This window comes from Bombina bombina, chromosome 1 (assembly GCF_027579735.1).
Source record: "Bombina bombina isolate aBomBom1 chromosome 1, aBomBom1.pri, whole genome shotgun sequence".
Taxonomy (NCBI): domain Eukaryota; kingdom Metazoa; phylum Chordata; class Amphibia; order Anura; family Bombinatoridae; genus Bombina; species Bombina bombina.
In genome coordinates this window covers 827,276,608-827,297,906 of record NC_069499.1, presented here as the reverse complement: position 1 = coordinate 827,297,906, position 21,299 = coordinate 827,276,608, and the positions used below count along the sequence as shown (strand labels likewise).

At 42.0% G+C, this 21,299-nt stretch overlaps 1 protein-coding gene across 6 annotated transcripts in view; it reads left to right on the top strand.

Annotated features, from left to right (window-relative positions):
• Positions 1–21,299, top strand: part of TMLHE (trimethyllysine hydroxylase, epsilon) — a 427,780-nt gene that overhangs the window by 328,958 nt on the left and 77,523 nt on the right. For all 6 annotated transcript variants that reach the window (XM_053699428.1, XM_053699431.1, XM_053699427.1 and 3 more), the window contains 2 exons: positions 10,990–11,269; positions 16,176–16,295. In XM_053699428.1, coding sequence (XP_053555403.1) covers positions 10,990–11,269; positions 16,176–16,295 — 400 coding nt within the window. The remainder of the gene's footprint in view (positions 1–10,989; positions 11,270–16,175; positions 16,296–21,299) is intronic.

Below are 21,299 nucleotides of genomic sequence, written 5' to 3'. Positions count from 1 at the left end.
GGCCCGTCCTGGTTTTTTAATCAGGTCTGATGAATTATTTTCTCTAACTACAGTCACCACGGTACCATATGGTTTCTCCTATATATTTCCTCCTGTCCGTCGGTCGAATGACTGGGGTGGGCGGAGCCTAGGAGGGACTATATGGCCAGCTTTGCTGGGACTCTTTGCCATTTCCTGTTGGGGAAGAGATATTCCCACAAGTAAGGATGACGCCGTGGACCGGACACACCATTGGAGAAAGTAATTTATCAGGTAAGCATAAATTCTGTTTTTTCACACTTACCACTATCCTAAAGCTGCAGGTCACCCAGGCAAGAACCAAATAATTTGGTCTGTCACTCGACAAGTCTGGTGGCCAGCTCTTTGTTTTGATGTTGCTGTATATGTTGCCTCCTGCTCAGTTTGTGCACAGAATAAGAGTCCTCGACATCTTCCTGTGGGTCTTCTTCAACCTATTGCTAATGGTGAGCGTCCTTGGACACATCTTTCCATGGACTTCATTGTCGAGCTCCCTGTTTCCAATGGCAATACTGTTATCCTTATGGTGGTTGACCGTTTTTTTTTCTTAAATGTCACATTGCATTCCCTTGAAGAGGTTGCCTACCGCTCAGGAGCTTGCTTCAATTTTTGCCTGGGAGGTCTTCCGTTTACATGGGTTACCCAAGGAGATAGCGTCGGACCGGGGTAGCCAGTTTGTCTCCAGTTTTTGGCGTTCCTTTTGTGCTCAAATGGGGATCCAGCTTTCCTTCTCCTTGGCATATCACCCTCAATCCAATGGGGCTGAGGAACGGTCTAATCAAGCTCTGGAACAGTTCCTCTGTTGCTATGTCTCAGATCACCACAATAATTGGTCTGAACTGTTACCTTGGGCAGAGTTTGCTCGTAATAGTGCTATTAATGCTTCCTCCAAGTTATCCCCGTTCATGGTGAATTATGGGTTTCAACCATCCTTGTTGCCCAATTCATTCATGTCTTAGGGTATTCCGGCTTTGGAGGAGCATCTCCGGCAACTCCGTTCCACGTGGGTGCAGATTCAGGATTGCCTTCATCGTTCTATGCAGCGCTAAAAGTTCCAGACTGATCATAGGCGTCTGCCCGCGCCTTCCTACCAGGTTGGTGAGAGAGTTTGGCTGTCCTCCCGCAACTTGATCTTTCGTGTGCCTTCCAATAAACTGGCTCCCCGTTATGTTAGTCCTTTTCGAATACTCCGACGGGTCAATCCTGTGGCCTACGCTTTTGACCTTCCTCCTGCAATGCGCATCTCCAATGTTTTTCATGTCTCCCTCTTGAAACCATTGGTTTGTAATCGGTTTACCACTGTGTTTGCCTCGTCCCCGCCCTATCTTTGTTGACAACCATGAGGAGTATGAGGTCAGCAGCATTATTGACTCTTGTATGTCCAGGGGCCGAGTACAGTATTTGGTTCACTGGAGGGGCTTTGGTCCGGAGGAGCGTTTATGGGTTGCCTCCTCTGATGTTCATGCTCCCGCCCTCTTCCGTGCCTTCCATGCCCGTATCCCCAATAAGCCTTTTGTCCTCCCGCGGGGAGGGGTCGTTGAGGGGAGGGTACTGTCAGGGTTTTTTCCCTGATCTGTTTGCCATGTACTGCTGGCATCCATTTTACTCACCTCTCTTCCTGACTCTGGTGCATACTGTGTGATGCTGCTCATTTCCTGCACTTCCTTTTATGGCCAGACTGGTGTACATCATCCGTGTGAGACAGGATGCAGTCTCAGAATTGTGATGTCATCACTTATTATTTAAAGGGCCTCTGTTCAGTATGCTTTGCCCTTGCGTTGTCTCAGACCTGCTTGTGAGAGCTCCTTTGTATTACCTGACTGTCTGACGTCCCTCCTGGTTCCTGATCCCTGGCTTGTTCCTGACTCTGCCGTTCTCCTTGTTCCTGTTTCCGGCTCGTCTGACTATTCGCTTTGGCTCCTGACTTGGCTCGTCTGACTACCAGTTCTGGTTTTGATTCTTGGCTTGTTATTTGACTTGTGAACTTTTTATTATTTTTTGCTATTAATAAAGGTGTGATTATTTTTGCACTTCTTGTCTCAGTCTGATTCCTGGCATCCTGACACAAATCTATAGCAGCCGGTAGAATTAATTGCTCTGCAATGGTATGCGGCTTTTTACACTGCAACTCTATATGCAACCTTGTATGAGGCTAGCAGAGCATTGTTTGGTATTGACAAATGCTGAGAAAAAGTACCTTGTTGTTTTTATTATTTTACCTTTCTGGTGAAGAAGTTGCGAGATTTACTGACCATGTTTGAATGTTTCGTTTTTAAATGGCGTTTTAGCTTACTTGGAATCATGCACTCTGAAGCCAAGATCTTTAAACACACTACACACTGTGGTCTCTCTTCACCATTGACATTTGTTGATGTGAAGCCAAAATCCATATATTTGTCATTATATTTGTGGTACACCCTCTTTATTTTCAGTCCTAGCATGCTTATTAAATAAAAACGTGTCCATTTTTTTTAGGAAGAAATAATATGTACTTGCAATACACTAAATAACAGTAACCTGTTTACATTCCTCTTGCGGGGTATGCATCTACGCAAGTCGCGTCTGAGTGAGTTCAATTGATAGTGGCACGGCGCTCATAAGTGTCAGTGGTGCGGCGCTTATAAATGTCAGTGGCGCATCATTTATGAAAGTGCATACATTTCCCCTAAATGTCCTTTTTCTTGTTATACACATGGTTCAATGCAAGTGGCAGTCACTACGGCAATTCAGCAATACACCTCTTTCCAGTCCTCTTACCTCCCATCATACAGGGGCTCTCATCTGTCTGACTCTCATACTGCGCCCGGTGGGTCCGGTGTACCTCCGCTGGCAAAACTCCTCTCAGCGTTCAGACCCTCATTCAGCTAGCAACTGTTTCCCTTTGAAGAAACGGATATTGTATATATTGCGCGGCGCCCCTGTAGACCAGTTAGGGCGCACCAGGGCGCTGCGGTGACCGCTGTTGTAGTGTCTGATTATTAAAGGGACATAATGCTTATAACTTGAAAGTAATGCAGCATAACTATAAAAAGCTAACAAGAAAATATCACTTGAACGTCTCTATGTAAAAAAAGGAAGATATTTTACCTTAAAATTTCTTCATCTCACAATATTAAGTATTCTGTGAAAAGTTATCCTTCAGCTACTGTCCAGCTGCAGGTTAAAAGAAAAAAAATAGCCAATCAGTAGTGCCGAGGTCATGTTTTGCTTTACTGCAATCTCATGATATTTTACTGCGTTCTCATGATATTTTACTGGAGTCACAAGATTTCATCGTAAACTTCCTTAAACTGTGTAGGGAAATAACATGACTGTGCCTGCACATGCCAGATGCACGCTCCCTTGCAAGTCTTGGGACTAACATCCTAATTGGTTGCTTAAAGTCCCTTTACAATAGGATGTGGATACTGGGGACGTTTTGGTGTAAAATATCTTCCTTTTTTACACAGAGATGTTTTCTAGTCTGCTTTTTACAACTATGCTGCATCATTTTCAAGTACTTCAACATTTGGGTATCATGTCCCTTTAATTTTATTTATTTATTTTATCTTTTTGCAGGTCCTGTATTTTCAGTTTACTAGTAAGAACTAGATTATGTTGTCTTTTACTGGGTGTATTTTCAGTTTGAATGTTGTCTATGTTCACATAGGATATTTTTTCAAAAAAGTGCCAGATTCCATGTCTTATAAGTGTGTTTATAAAAATATTTAAACAAGTTTGTCTTTTAAATTCATTAGAACAAGTTTAATTTCTGTGTCTGCACCATATAATCTAATAATGTTACTTCTTGCTTCCAAGTAACATTCAAGTAGCTCCGATACCTTTCTATGGAATTGTTTCTATGTACTAGGGAGTGTTATATTTTTTATCAAAGTTGGGACCTAGCAACACAATGGAAACTGAAAGCATGTAAATATATGCATTTATACAATATTTAAAAGGTTAGGAGCAAGAAGTAAAAAACTCTAGGAGTTATGGTTCAAGAAGACCCTGTGTTTGTATTTACTGCCTTTTGAATTGTGATTAAAGGGACATAATACTCATATGCTAAATCACTTGAAACTGATGCAGTATAACTGTAAAAAGCTGACAGAAAAATATCACCTGAGCATCTCTATGTAAAAAGGAAAATATTTTACCTCACAATTTCCTCAGCTCAGCAGAGTACGTTCTGCGTAAAAAGTTATACTCAACTGCTGCTCAGCTGCAGGTAAAAAAAAATGAAGAAATGAACAGTAGCCAATCAGCATCAGCAGTGCTGAGGTTATGAACTCTTTTACTGTGATCTCATGAGATTTCACTTAACTCTCGTGAGATTTCATTGTAAACTTCCTTAAGCTGAATAGGGAAATAAGATGAGTGCACGTAAGCTCACTCCTTCCGCTGTCCCGGGACAGACATACTGATTTGCTGCTTAGAAGTCCTTTACAATGGGATGTGGCTACTGAGAAACTTTTGAGGCAAAATATCTTTCTTTCTCTTGTTAAGTGTAGTCAGTCCACGGGTCATCCATTACTTATGGGATATATTCTCCTTCCCAACAGGAAGTTGCAAGAGGATCACCCAAGCAGAGCTGCTATATAGCTCCTCCCCTCACATGTCATATCCAGTCATTCTCTTGCAACCCTCAACAAAGAAGGAGGTCGCGAGAGGAGTTGGAGTTTTTACTTAATTATTCTTCAATCAAAAGTTTGTTATTTTAAATGGCACCGGAGTGTGCTGTTTTTTCTATCTCAGGCAGTATTTGGATTAAGAATCTGCCTGCGTTTTCTATGATCTTAGCAGGTGTAACTAAGATCCACTGGCTGTTCTTGACATTCTGAGGAGTGGGGTAACTTCAGAAAAGGGGAATAGCATGCGGGGTACCCCGCAAATGAGGTATGTGCAGTACAATTTTTCTGGGAATGGAATTGACTAAGAAAACACTGCTGTTACCCATATGATGTAAGTACAGCCTTAAATGCAGTAGTAGCGACTGGTATCAGGCTGATAAATGTATGCGCAGTTGAGTTATTTTCTAGGGACTAGAATTTGACTGAGAAAATACTGTTAATACTGAAATAATGCTTAAGCCTTATCTGCAGTAGAAGCGACTGGTAGCAGGCTTAGTGATAACTTTGCATGACATTGAAAAAGTTTGTTTTTAAAACGTTTACTGGCATGTTATTCGTTTTTGTGAGGTAGTTTGGTGATAAATCCTTTTTGGGCATGATTTTTTCCACATGGCTAACGGTTTTTTCTGCATAGAAACCGTTATATCAGGTCTCCCACTGTTGTAATATGAGTGGGAGGGACCTTTTTTAGCGCCTTGTTGCACAGTTAAAATTCTAGCACAGTCTTCCTGCTTTTTCCTCCTTGATCCAGGACGTCTCTAGAGAGCTCAGGGGTCTTCAAAATTCGTTTTTGAGGGAGGTAATCAGTCACAGCAGACCTGTGACAGTGTGTTTGACTGTGATAAAATCTTAAATGATATCCGTTTTTTTGGGTATTGAGGGGTTACTCATCCTTTTGCTAATGGGTGCAATCCTCTGCTAATTAATACATTTACCGTTAAGAATTGTTAACTATAACTGAATTAGTTCTTTGTTATTCAACTGTGTTTGTTAAAAGCGCTGCAGCGTTTTTTATATTGCTTGTAAATTTATTGAAAGTGATTTCCAAGCTTGCTAGCTTCATTGCTAGTCTGTTTAAACATGTCTGATACAGAGGAATCTGCTTGTTCATTATGTTCAAAAGCCGATGTGGAGCCCAATAGAAATATGTGTACCAATTGTATTGATATTACTTTGAATAAAAGTCAATCTGTACCGATAAAGAAATTATCACCAGACAACGAGGGGGAAGTTATGCCGTCTAACTCTCCTCACGTGTCAGTACCTTCGTCTCCCGCTCGGGAGATGCGTGAGATTGAGGCGCCAAGTACATCAAGGCCCTTACAAATCACTTTACATGATATGGCTAATGTTATGAAAGAAGTATTATACAATATGCCCGAATTAAGAGGCAAGCGCGATAGCTCTGGGTTAAGGACAGAGCGCGCCGATGACACGAGAGCCATGTCTGATACTGCGTCACAATTTGCAGAACATGAGGACGGAGAGCTTCATTCTGTGGGTGACGGTTCTGATTCGGGGAGACCGGATTCAGAAATTTCAAATTTTAAATTTAAGCTTGAGAACCTCCGCGTGTTGCTAGGGGAGGTGTTAGCGGCTCTGAATGATTGTGACACGGTGGCAATCCCAGAGAAATTATGTAGGCTGGATAAATACTATGCGGTACCGGTGTGTACTGACGTTTTTCCTATACCAAAAATGCTTACAGAGATTATTAGCAAGGAGTGGGATAGACCTGTTGTACCCTTTTCCCCTCCTCCGATATTTAGAAAAATGTTCCCTATAAACGCCGCCACACGAGACTTATGGCAGACGGTCCCTAAGGTGGAGGGAGCAGTTTCTACTTTAGCCAAGCGTACCACTATCCCGGTGGAGTATAGCTGTGCTTTCTCAGATCCAATGGATAAAAAATTAGAGGGTTACCTTAAGAAAATGTTTGTTCAACAAGGTTTTATATTACAGCCTCTTGCATGCATTGCGCCTGTCACTGCTGCAGCAGCATTCTGGTTTGAGTCTCTGGAAGAGGCGATTCGCACAGCACCATTGGATGAGACTTTGAGCAAGCTTAGAACGCTTAAGCTAGCTAATGCGTTTGTTTCGGATGCCGTAGTACATTTAACCAAACTTACGGCTAAGAATTCCGGATTCGCCATACAGGCGCGCAGAGCACTATGGCTTAAATCCTGGTCAGCAGATGTAACTTCTAAATTTAAACTACTGAATATTCCTTTCAAAGGGCAGACCTTATTCGGCCCGGCTTGAAGGAAATTATTGCTGACATTACTGGAGGTAAGGGTCACACCCTTCCTCAGGACAGGGCCAAATCAAAGGCCAAACAGTCTAATTTTCGTGCCTTTCGTAATTTCAAGGCAGGAGCAGCATCAACTTCCTCCGCTCCAAAACAGGAAGGAACTACTGCTCGTTACAGACAGGGTTGGAAAGGCAACCAGTCATGGAACAAGGGCAAGCAGGCCAGAAAGCCTACTTCCGCCCCTAAGACAGCATGAAGACAGGGCCCCCTTTCCGGAGACGGATCTAGTGGGGGGCAGACTTTCTCTCTTCGCCCAGGCTTGGGCAAGAGATGTACAGGATCCCTGGACGTTGGAGATTATATCTCAGGGATACCTTCTGGATTTCAAAACTTCTCCTCCACAAGGGAGGTTTCATCTGTCAAGGTTATCAAAAAACCTAGTAAAGAAAGACCTCTTAGTGATGGGAGTGATCCACCCAGTTCCGCGAACGGAACAAGGGCAAGGGTTTTACTCAAATCTGTTTGTGGTTCCCAAAAAAGAGGGAACCTTCAGACCAATCTTAGACTTAAAAATCAAATTCCTAAGGGTTCCATCGTTCAAGATGGAAACCATTCGGACCATCCTACCCATGATCCAAGAGGGTCAATATATGACCACAGTGGACTTAAAGGATGCCTACCTTCACATACCGATTCACAAAGATCATTATCGGTACCTAAGGTTTGCCTTTCTAGACAGGCATTACCAGTTTGTAGCTCTTCCCTTCGGGTTAGCTACGGCCCCGAGAATTTTTACAAAGGTTCTGGGCTCAATTCTGGCGGTACTAAGACCACGAGGCATAGCGGTGGCTCCGTACCTAGACGACATTCTGATACAAGCGTCAAGTTTTCAAAATGCGAAGTCTCATACAGAGATAGTTCTAGCATTTCTGAGGTCGCATGGGTGGAAAGTGAACGTGGAAAAGAGTTCTCTGTTACCACTCACAAGGGTTCCTTTTCTAGGGACTCTTATAGATTCTGTAGAGATGAAGATTTACCTGACGGAGTCCAGGTTATCAAAGATTCTCAATGCTTGCCGTATCCTTCACTCCATTCCAAGCCCATCAGTAGCTCAGTGCATGGAAGTAATCGGCTTAATGGTCGCGGCAATGGACATAGTGCCATTTGCGCGCCTGCATCTCAGACCGCTGCAACTATGCATGCTAAGTCAGTGGAACGGGGATTACTCAGATCTGTCCCCTTTGCTAAATCTGGACCAGGAGACCAGAGATTCTCTTCTCTGGTGGTTGTCACGGGTTCATCTGTCCAAAGGAATGACTTTTCGCAGACCAGATTGGACGATTGTAACAACAGATGCCAGCCTACTAGGCTGGGGAGCAGTCTGGAACTCCCTGAAGGCTCAGGGATCGTGGACTCAGGAGGAGAAACTCCTCCCAATAAACATTCTAGAATTAAGAACAATATTCAATGCTCTTCTAGCTTGGCCTCAGTTAGCAACACTGAGGTTCATCAGATTTCAGTCGGACAACATCACGACTGTGGCTTACATCAATCATCAAGGGGGAACCAGGAGTTCCCTAGCGATGTTGGAAGTCTCAAAGATAATTCGCTGGGCCGAGTCTCACTCTTGCCACCTGTCAGCGATCTACATCCCAGGCGTGGAGAACTGGGAGGAGGATTTTCTAAGTCGCCAGACTTTTCATCCGGGGGAGTGGGAACTTCACCCGGAGGTATTTGCTCAACTGATTTGTCGTTGGGGCGAACCGGAACTGGATCTCATGGCATCTCGCCAGAACGCCAAGCTTCCTTGTTACAGATCCAGGTCCAGGGACCCGGGAGTGGTGCTGGTAGATGCACTAGCAGCCCCTTGGGTTTTCAACATAGCTTATGTGTTTCCACCTTTTCCGTTGCTACCTCGACTGATTGCCAGGATCAAACAGGAGAGAGCATCGGTGATTCTGATAGCGCCTGCGTGGCCACGCAGGACCTGGTATGCAGACCTAGTGGACATGTCGTCCTGTCCACCATGGTCTCTACCTCTGAGGCAGGACCTTCTAATTCAGGGTCCTTTCAACCATCCAAACCTAATTTCTCTGAGACTGACTGCTTGGAAATTGAACGCTTGATTTTATCAAAGCGTGGGTTTTCGGATTCGGTTATTGATACACTAATACAGGCTCGGAAACCTGTTACCAGAAAAATTTACCATAAGATATGGTGTAAATATTTATATTGGTGTGAATCCAAGAGTTATTCATGGAGTAAGGTTAGGATTCCTAGGATATTGTCTTTTCTACAAGAGGGTTTAGAAAAGGGCTTATCCGCTAGTTCGCTTAAGGGACAGATTTCTGCTCTGTCTATTCTTTTACACAAGCGTCTGGCAGAGAATCCAGACGTTCAGGCCTTTTGTCAGGCTTTGGCTAGAATTAAGCCTGTGTTTAAAGCTGTTGCTCCTCCTTGGAGCTTAAACTTGGTTCTTAAAGTTCTTCAGGGTGTTCCGTTTGAACCCCTTCATTCCATTGATATTAAACTTTTATCTTGGAAAGTTCTGTTTTTGATGGCTATTTCCTCGGCTCGGAGAGTCTCTGAGTTATCTGCCTTACATTGTGATTCTCCTTATCTGATTTTTCATTCAGACAAGGTAGTTCTGCGTACTAAACCTGGGTTTTTACCTAAGGTTGTTTCTAACAGGAATATCAATCAAGAGATTGTTGTTCCATCATTATGTCCTAATCCTTCTTCAAAGAAGGAACGTCTTTTGCATAATCTGGACGTAGTCCGTGCCCTGAAGTTCTACTTACAGGCAACTAAAGATTTTCGGCAAACTTCTTCTCTGTTTGTCGTTTACTCTGGACAGAGGAGAGGTCAAAAGGCTTTGGCTACCTCTCTCTCTTTTTGGCTTCGTAGCATAATACGTTTAGCCTATGAGACTGCTGGACAGCAGCCTCCTGAAAGAATTACAGCTCATTCCACTAGAGCTGTGGCTTCCACGTGGGCCTTTAAGAATGAGGCCTCTGTTGAACAGATTTGCAAGGCTGCAACTTGGTCTTCACTTCATACTTTTTCCAAATTTTACAAATTTGATACTTTTGCTTCTTCGGAGGCTGTTTTTGGGAGAAAGGTTCTACAGGCAGTGGTTCCTTCTATTTAAAGTTCCTGCCTTGTCCCTCCCATCATCCGTGTACTTTAGCTTGGGTATTGGTATCCCATAAGTAATGGATGACCCGTGGACTGACTACACTTAACAAGAGAAAACATAATTTATGCTTACCTGATAAATTTATTTCTCTTGTAGTGTAGTCAGACCACGGCCCGCCCTGTCTTTTAAGGCAGTTCTAAATTTTAATTAAACTCCAGTCACCACTGCACCCTATAGTTTCTCCTTTCTCGTCTTGTTTCGGTCGAATGACTGGATATGACATGTGAGGGGAGGAGCTATATAGCAGCTCTGCTTGGGTGATCCTCTTGCAACTTCCTGTTGGGAAGGAGAATATATCCCATAAGTAATGGATGACCCGTGGACTGGATACACTACAAGAGAAATAAATTTATCAGGTAAGCATAAATTATGTTTTTTACATAGAGATGTTCAGGTGATATTTTCTAGTCAGCTTTTTACAGCTATACTGCATCACTTTCAAGTGTTTAAACATTTTGGTATTATGGCCCTTTAAGTAAGCCCCAATTATATACATGAAGTCAAGATTAAACTTTCATGTTTCAGATAAAATATATAATTTTAAAAAATATTATTTACTTGTTTTCTTGGTATTCTTTTTTGAAGAGTAGGCTCTAGAGCAGCAATGCATTACTGGGAGATAGCTGAACACATCTGATGAGCCAAGAACAAGATAGTCACCTATCACCAGCTAGCTCCCAGTGGTGCATTGCTACTCCTGAGCCTATCTAGTTGTTGCCTTCAACAAAGGATTTCAAGAGAACAAAGCAAGTGTGATAACAAAAGTAAGCTGTAAAGATGGGTAAAATTCAATGTTCTATCGTAATTATGAAATTTTGACTTTACTGTTCCTTTAAGGCAGCAAAAATACAAAGCAGCATGCTTTTTTCTAACCATTCAACTTTTATTTATTTATTTTTTCTTTTAAGGGCCAGATGGACACATGACACGTTACGGACTGGAGTGGTTATTGCAGAATAGCTACGAAGGACAGAAGCACCAGCTAGTGCAGCCTCGGATACTGTGGAACGCACAAATTTACAAAGAGGCAGAAATGCCATTGGTCAGCTATTTGGACTTCCTAGAGACAAATGAAGGACTGAGAAACTTCCTTCAGAATTTTTTGCTGTATGGTATTGCTTTTGTAGATGATGTTCCAGCAAGCCGAGAAGATACACAAAGGGTGGCAGAGAGGATCAGCCACATCAGGTACACTGAACTATGTGCATTATATTCTGGGTTTATACTTTTGGCAGAACAGACACATCAACGTATATATCACGGCTCTTAGGGACCCTTAGGTTGAGAAGTGATAAGCAAAACACAGCGTCCCAGCACAAAAGGATAGAGCCCAGGACATGACAAGAAATAATAGACCAAGGCAAAGTCAGACAGGCAGGTTCAGCAACTTACTAGCTAGAGAAGTACCAAATCATAATCCACAAGAATAGTTCAGTCAAGGCAAAGGGGTCAAACCAGACGGGCAAAGGACAAGCCAATTCAGAATCCAAAAGAGTAGTCAGTGAAGAGTCAGAGGTACAGGGTAGTAAGCAAAGAAGTCCAAGTAAGGGGTTAAAACACAGAAAGAATCTAATAACTAGTATCACATCCTGAACAAACTTCATTACACGGGCAAAGAGAGAATGCTGAGAAGGCCTTAAATAGTGCACTAGACCTCCGAAGAACTAGTGCGCCTGATTGACGGAGCAAAAATATTACGCCTGATTAGCACATTCACAGCAGCAGGCACTTTATAAAGGACTAAGGCCTAGATTTGGAGTTTGGCGGTAGAAGGGCTGTTAACGCTCCGCAGGCTTTTTTCTGGCCGCACCATAAATTTAACTCTGGTATCGAGAGTTCAAACAAATGCTGCGTTAGGCTCCAAAAAAGGAGCGTAGAGCATTTTTACCGCAAATGCAACTCTCGATACCAGAGTTGCTTACGGACGCGGCCAGCCTCAAAAACGTGCTCGTGCACGATTCCCCCATAGAAAACAATGGGGCTGTTTGAGCTGAAAAAAAACCTAACACCTGCAAAAAAGCAGCGTTCAGCTCCTAACGCAGCCCCATTGTTTCCTATGGGGAAACACTTCCTACGTCTGCACCTAACACTCTAACATGTACCCCGAGTCTAAACACCCCTAACCTTACACTTATTAACCCCTAATCTGCCGCTCCCGCTATCGCTGACCCCTGCATATTTTTTTTAACCCCTAATCTGCCGCTCCGTAAACCGCCGCAACCTACGTTATCCCTATGTACCCCTAATCTGCTGCCCCTAACACCGCCGACCCCTATATTATATTTATTAACCCCTAATCTGCCCCCCACAACGTCGCCGACACCTGCCTACACTTATTAACCCCTAATCTGCCGAGCGGACCTGAGCGCTACTATAATAAAGTTATTAACCCCTAATCCGCCTCACTAACCCTATCATAAATAGTATTAACCCCTAATCTGCCCTCCCTAACATCGCCGACACCTAACTTCAATTATTAACCCCTAATCTGACGACCGGAGCTCACCGCTACTATAATAAATGGATTAACCCCTAAAGCTAAGTCTAACCCTAACACTAACACCCCCCTAAGTTAAATATAATTTAAATCTAACGAAATAAATTAACTCTTATTAAATAAATTATTCCTATTTAAAGCTAAATACTTACCTGTAAAATACATCCTAATATAGCTACAATATAAATTATAATTATATTATAGCTATTTTAGGATTTATATTTATTTTACAGGCAACTTGGTAATTATTTTAACCAGGTACAATAGCTATTTAATAGTTACCTAGTTAAAATAATAACAAATTTACCTGTAAAATAAATCCTAACCTAAGATATAATTAAACCTAACACTACCCTATCAATAAATTAATTAAATAAACTACCTACAATTACCTACAATTAACCTAACACTACACTATCAATAAATTAATTAAACACAATTCCTACAAATAAATACAATTAAATAAACTAGCTAAAGTACAAAAAATAAAAAAGAACTAAGTTACAAAAAATAAAAAAATATTTACAAACATAAGAAAAATATTACAACAATTTTAAACTAATTACACCTACTCTAAGCCCCCTAATAAAATAACAAAGCCCCCCAAAATAAAAAATTCCCTACCCTATTCTAAATTAAAAAAGGTAAAAGCTCTTTTACCTTACCAGCCCTGAACAGGGCCCTTTGCGGGGCATGCCCCAAGAATTTCAGCTCTTTTGCCTGTAAAAAAAAACATACAATACCCAAGCCCCCCAACATTACAACCCACCACCCACATACCCCTAATCTAACCCAAACCCCCCTTAAATAAACCTAACACTAAGCCCCTGAAGATCTTCCTACCTTGTCTTCACCATCCAGGTTCACCGATCCGTCCTGAAGAGCTCCTCCGATGTCCTGATCCAAGCCCAAGCGGGGGGCTGAAGAGGTCCATGATCCGGTCAAAGTCTTCATCCAAGCGGGGCAGAAGAGGATCTTCCATCCGATTGAAGTCTTCATCCAAGCAGCATCCATCCGGAGCGAAGCAGCAGGATCCTGAAGACCTCCAGCGCGAAACATCCATCCGGCCCGACGACTGAACGACGAATGACTGTTCCTTTAAGGGACGTCATCCAAGATGGCGTCCCTCGAATTCCGATTGGCTGATAGGATTCTATCAGCCAATCGGAATTAAGGTAGGAATTTTCTGATTGGCTGATGGAATCAGCCAATCAGAATCAAGTTCAATCCGATTGGCTGATCCAATCAGCCAATCAGATTGAGCTCGCATTCTATTGGCTGATCGGAACAGCCAATAGAATGCGAGCTCAATCTGATTGGCTGATTGGATCAGCCAATCGGATTGAACTTGATTCTGATTGGCTGATTCCATCAGCCAATCAGAAAATTCCTACCTTAATTCCGATTGGCTGATAGAATCCTATCAGCCAATCGGAATTCGAGGGACGCCATCTTGGATGACGTCCCTTAAAGGAACAGTCATTCGTCGTTCAGTCATCGGGCCGGATGGATGTTCCGCGCTGGAGGTCTTCAGGATCCTGCGGCTTCGCTCCGGATGGATGCTGCTTGGATGAAGACTTCAATCGGATGGAAGATCCTCTTCTGCCCCGCTTGGATGAAGACTTTGACCAGATCATGGACCTCTTCAGCCCCCCGCTTGGGCTTGGATCAGGACATCGGAGGAGCTCTTCAGGACGGATCGGTGAACCTGGATGGTGAAGACAAGGTAGGAAGATCTTCAGGGGCTTAGTGTTAGGTTTATTTAAGGGGGGTTTGGGTTAGATTAGGGGTATGTGGGTGGTGGGTTGTAATGTTGGGGAGCTTGGGTATTGTATGTTTTTTTTTACAGGCAAAAGAGCTGAAATTCTTGGGGCATGCCCCGCAAAGGGCCCTGTTCAGGGCTGGTAAGGTAAAAGAGCTTTTACCTTTTTTAATTTAGAATAGGGTAGGGAATTTTTTATTTTGGGGGGCTTTGTTATTTTATTAGGGGGCTTAGAGTAGGTGTAATTAGTTTAAAATTGTTGTAATATTTTTCTTATGTTTGTAAATATTTTTTTATTTTTTGTAACTTAGTTCTTTTTTATTTTTTGTACTTTAGCTAGTTTATTTAATTGTATTTATTTGTAGGAATTGTGTTTAATTAATTTATTGATAGTGTAGTGTTAGGTTAATTGTAGGTAATTGTAGGTAGTTTATTTAATTAATTTATTGATAGGGTAGTGTTAGGTTTAATTATATCTTAGGTTAGGATTTATTTTACAGGTAAATTTGTTATTATTTTAACTAGGTAACTATTAAATAGTTATTAACTATTTAATAGATATTGTACCTGGTTAAAATAATTACAAAGTTGCCTGTAAAATAAATATTAATCCTAAAATAGCTATAATATAATTATAATTTATATTGTAGCTATATTAGGATTTATTTTACAGGTAAGTATTTAGCTTTAAATAGGAATAATTTATTTAATAAGAGTTAATTAATTTCGTTAGATGTAAATTATATTTAACTTAGGGGGGTGTTAGTGTTAGGGTTAGACTTAGCTTTAGGGGTTAATCCATTTATTATAGTAGCGATGAGCTCCGGTCGGCAGATTAGGGGTTAATAATTGAAGTTAGGTGTCGGCGATGTTAGGGAGGGCAGATTAGGGGTTAATACTATTTATTATAGGGTTAGTGAGGCGGGTTAGGGGTTAATAACTTTATTATAGTAGCGCTCAGGTCCGCTCGGCAGATTAGGGGTTAATAAGTGTAGGCAGGTGTCGGCGACGTTGAGGGGGGCAGATTAGGGGTTAATAAATATAATATAGGGGTCGGCGGTGTTAGGGGCAGCAGATTAGGGGTACATAGGGATAAGGTAGGTGGCGGCGCTTTGCGGTCGGAAGATTAGGGGTTAATTATTTTAAGTAGCTGGCGGCGACGTTGTGGGGGGCAGGTTAGGGGTTAATAAATGTAATACAGGGGTCGGCGGGGTTAGGGGCAGCAGATTAGGGGTACATAAGTATAACGTAGGTGGCGGTCGGCAGATTAGGGGTTAAAAAATTTTAATCGAGTGGCGGCGATGTGGGGGGAGCTCGGTTTAGGGGTACATAGGTAGTTTATGGGTGTTAGTGTACTTTAGGGTACAGTAGTTAAGAGCTTTATGAACCGGCGTTAGCCCAGAAAGCTCTTAACTACTGCTATTTTCCTGCGGCTGGAGTTTTGTCGTTAGAGCTCTAACGCTCACTTCAGAAACGACTCTAAATACCGGCGTTAGGAAGATCCCATTGAAAAGATAGGATACGCAATTGACGTAAGGGGATCTGCGGTATGGAAAAGTCGCGGCTGAAAAGTGAGCGTTAGACCCTTTAATCACTGACTCCAAATACCAGCGGGCGGCCAAAACCAGCGTTAGGAGCCTCTAACGCTGGTTTTCACGGCTAACGCCAAACTCCAAATCTAGGCCTAAGTGTGCAAACAAAAGTGGAGCGCAGACACCTGACGTGCTAAGTCAAATTTTTGATTTTGCTTTTTTTACAGAATCTGTATGTCATTTTTTTTGTTTTGTTTTCTTTATTGTGTATAATCATGATACATTTTACATCGAAATTTTTAGAGAAACCATTTATGGAAAGATGTGGGATCTGACGTCAGACTTTTCACGAGGAGATACTGCATACACAAAATTAGCCCTGGATCGTCATACCGACACCACCTATTTCCAGGAGCCCTGTGGGTAAGTTCACTATAGTGATGTTTTTGTTACACATAAATATCGATTCTTTTATGAATGGATTGCAGATATAAATTATTAGTTTTATTGGAATAATTTCTTTAAGGCATAGTGTATTCTTAATTTGTTGAATAACTAACAGATAGATTACAAGTGGCATGCTATTTAGCGCTCCCACTCAAGCGTACACTTTGCTAGAAGTTATCTTTTTGCGCATGTCAGATAGTGTGCATATTAGAAGTTAAGGTAAAAGGTTTGCACAAGAGTGAAACCCGACGTGCACAAACTGTAGGACTCTGGATATATATATATATATATATATATATATATATATATATATATATATATATATATACACAGTATCTCACAAAAGTGAGTACACCCCTCACATTTTTGTAAATATTTTATTATATCTTTTCATGTGACAACACTGAAATAATTACACTTTGCTACAAAGTAAATTAGTGAGTGTACAGCCTGTATGACAGTGTAAATTTGCTGTCCCCTCAAAATAATTCAACACACAGCCATTAATGTCTAAACCATTGGCAACATAAGTGAGTACACCCCTAAGTGGATATGTCCAAATTGGGCCCAATTAGCCATTTTCCCTCCCCGATATCATGTGACTTGTTAGTGTTACAAGGTCTCAGGTGTGAATGGGGAGCAGGCATGTTAAATTTGGTGTTATCGCTCTCACACTCTCTCATACTGGTCACTGAAAGTTCAACATGGCATCTCATGGCAAAGAACTCTCTGAGAATCTGAAAAAAAGAATTGTTGCTCTACATAAAGATGGCCTAGGCTATATGAAGATTGCCAAGACCCTGAAACTGAGCTGCAGCACGGTGGGTAAGACCATACAGCGGTTTCACAGGACAGGTTCCACTCAGAACAGGCATCTCCATGGTCGACCAAAGAATTTGAGTGCACATGCTCAGCGTCATATCCAGAGGTTGTCTTTGGGAAATAGACATATGAGTGCTGCCAGCATTGCTGCAGTGGTTGAAGTAGTGGGGTTCAGCCTGTCAGTGCTCAAACCATACGCCGCACACTGCATCAAATTGGTCTGCATGGCTGTCGTCCCAGAAGGATGCCACTTCTAAAGATTATGTACAAGAAAGCTTTCAAACAGTTTGCTGAAGACAAGCAGAATAAGGACATGGATTACTGGATCCATGTTCTGTGGTCCGATGAGACCAAGATAAACTTATTTAGTTCAGATGGTGTCAAGTGAGTGCGGCGGCAACCAGGTGAGAAGTACAAAGACAAGTGTGTCTTGCCTACAGTCAAGCATGGTGGTGGGAGTGTCTGGGCCTGCATTGAGGGCTGTCGGCACTGGGGAGCTACAGTTCATTGAGAGAACCATGAATGCCAACATGTACTGTAACATACTGAAGCAGAGCATGATCCCTTCCCTTCGGAGACTGGGCCGCAGGGGAGTATTCCAACATAATAACAACCCCAAACACACCTCCAAGACGACCACTGCCTTGCTAAAGAAGCTGAGGGTAAAGGTAATGGACTGGCCAAGCATGTCTCCAGACCTAAACCCTATTGAGCATCTGTGGGGCATCCTCAAACAGAAGGTGGGGGAGCGCAAGGTCTCTAACATCCACCAGCTCTGTGATGTCATCATGGAGCAGTGGATGAGGACTCCAGTGGCAACCTGTGAAGCTCTGGTGAACTCCATGCCCAAGAGGGTTAAGGCAGTGCTGGAAAATAATGGTGGCCACACAAAATATTGACACTTTGGGCTCAATTTGGACATTTCCACTTAGGGGTGTACTCACATTTGTTGCCAACGGATTAGACATTAATGGCTGTGTGTTGAGTTATTTTGAGGGGACAGCAAATTTACACTGTTATACAGACTGTACACTCACTACTTTACATTGTAGCAAAGTGTCATTTCTTCAGTGTTGTCACATGAAAAGATATTATAAAATATTTACAAAAATGTGAGGGGTGTACTCACTTTTGTGAGATACTGTATATATATATGTGTATATATATATATATAATAATTCCTCTCTTAAATAAAGTAGTTAATTTTGCTAGTAACTATCTGTTAACCCCTTCAAAATAGTACAGTGACTCAATTCTAGAGGTGTAGGGGTTGAACTCATTATTATGGGCATATAGTAGTGCAGTAGTAACATACTCTACCACAGGAGAGCAATTTACTGTTGCACTTTTATGTTTTTTCTAAAGATGAATACTATGGGGGGAGATTTATCAAGCAGCCAATGCTGGTTGCTCTGTCCAAGGTTTCAGGCCCGCCTGAAGCCTAAGTTAAGAAGCAGCGGTCGTAAGATACGATTGGGGTGATTGACACCCCCTGCTAGCGGCTGATTGGCCACAAATGTGCAGGCTACAGCGAATCATATCCCCCCGGTCTTTAATAAATTAACCCCTAAGTCTATGATATAGATTTTTTGTTACTTTTTCCTGTTTATGATAGTAATGTGATAGTAATGTGATGTTTGATTGAATAAATAACATTTCCTATATCAAAGAGAATGTATGTTTCTTCTGTTAAGTGTGATCAGTCCACGGGTCATCATTACTTCTGGGGATATTACTCCTCCCCAACAGGAAGTGCAAGAGGATTCACCCAGCAGAGCTGCATATAGCTCCTCCCCTCTACGTCACTCCCAGTCATTCTCTTGCACCCAACGACTAGATAGGATGTGTGAGAGGACTATGGTGATTATACTTAGTTTTATATCTTCAATCAAAAGTTTGTTATTTTAAAATAGCACCGGAGTGTGTTATTACCTCTCTGGCAGAGTTTGAAGAAGAATCTACCAGAGTTTTGCTATGATTTTAGCCGGAGTAGTTAAGATCATATTGCTGTTCTCGGCCATCTGAGGAGTGAGGTAAACTTCAGATCAGGGGACAGCGGGCAGATGAATCTGCATAGAGGTATGTAGCAGTTTTTATTTTCTGACAATGGAATTGATGAGAAAATCCTGCCATACCGATATAATGTCATGTATGTATACTTTACACTTCAGTATTCTGGGGAATGGTACTTCACTAGAATTACACTGTAAGAAATACATAAAGCTGTTTAATAACTAGAGATTATGTTTAACGTTTTTGCTGGAATGTAAAATCGTTTTCATTTGCTGAGGTACTGTGTGAATAAATGTTTGGGCACTATTTTTCCACTTGGCAGTTGCTTAATCTGTTTTTCTGACAGTTTCTGTTCTCCCTCACTGCTGTGTGTGAGGGGGAGGGGCCGTTTTTTTGGCGCTTTTACTATGCATCAAATATTTCAGTCAGCAACTCATTGTATTCCCTGCATGATCCGGTTCATCTCTACAGAGCTCAGGGGTCTTCAAAACTTATTTTGAGGGAGGTAATTTCTCTCAGCAGAGCTGTGAGAATTATAGTTTGACTGAGATAAAAAACGTTTATTCTGTAATTTGTTTCCTGCTTTCAGAATTTGTTATCTTTGCTAATGGGATTAAACCTTTGCTAAAGTTGTGTTGTTTACAAGGATTGAGGCTATAACTGTTTCAATTTATTAATTTTCAACTGTCATAGATCTTCTGTGCTTCTTAAAGGCACAGTACGTTTTAATATTATTCTAATTGAATTGTATTTCCAAGTTGCAAGTTTATTTGCTAGTGTGTTAAACATGTCTGATTCAGAGGATGATACCTGTGTCATTTGTTGCAATGCCAAAGTGGAGCCCAATAGAAATTTATGTACTAACTGTATTGATGCTACTTTAAATAAAAGTCAATCTGTACAAATTGAACAAATTTCACCAAACAACGAGGGGAGAGTTATGCCGACTAACTCGCCTCACGTGTCAGTACCTACATCTCCCGCTCAGAGGGAGGTGCGTGATATTGTAGCGCCGAGTACATCTGGGTGGCCATTACAAATCACATTACAGGATATGGCTACTGTTATGACTGAGGTTTTGGCTAAATTACCAGAGCTAAGAGGTAAGCGTGATCACTCTGGGGTGAGAACAGAGTGCGCTGATAATATTAGGGCCATGTCAGACACTGCGTCACAGGTGGCAGAACATGAGGACGGAGAACTTCATTCTGTGGGTGACGGTTCTGATCCAAACAGACTGGATTCAGATATTTCAAATTTTAAATTTAAACTGGAAAACCTCCGTGTATTACTAGGGGAGGTGTTAGCGGCTCTGAATGATTGTAACACAGTTGCAATACCAGAGAAAATGTGTAGGTTGGATAAATATTTTGCGGTACCGACGAGTACTGAGGTTTTTCCTATACCTAAGAGACTTACTGAAATTGTTACTAAGGAGTGGGATAGACCCGGTGTGCCGTTCTCACCCCCTCCGATATTTAGAAAAATGTTTCCAATAGACGCCACCACAAGGGACTTATGGCAAACGGTCCCTAAGGTGGAGGGAGCAGTTTCTACCTTAGCTAAGCGTACCACTATCCCGGTGGAGGATAGCTGTGCTTTTTCAGATCCAATGGATAAAAAGTTAGAGGGTTACCTTAAGAAAATGTTTGTTCAACAAGGTTTTATATTGCAACCCCTTGCATGCATTGCGCCGATCACGGCTGCAGCGGCATTCTGGATTGAGTCTCTGGAAGAGAACATTGGTTCAGCTACTCTGGACGACATTACAGACAGGCTTAGAGTCCTTAAACTAGCTAATTCATTCATTTCGGAGGCCGTAGTACATCTTACTAAACTTACGGCGAAGAATTCAGGATTCGCCATTCAGGCACGCAGGGCGCTGTGGCTAAAATCCTGGTCAGCTGATGTTACTTCTAAGTCTAAATTGCTTAATATACCTTTCAAAGGGCAGACCTTATTCGGGCCCGGGTTGAAAGAGATTATCGCTGACATTACAGGAGGTAAAGGCCATGCCCTGCCTCAGGACAAAGCCAAAGCCAAGACTAGACAGTCTAATTTTCGTTCCTTTCGTAATTTCAAAGCAGGAGCAGCATCAACTTCCTCTGCACCAAAACAGGAAGGAGCTGTTGCTCGCTACAGACA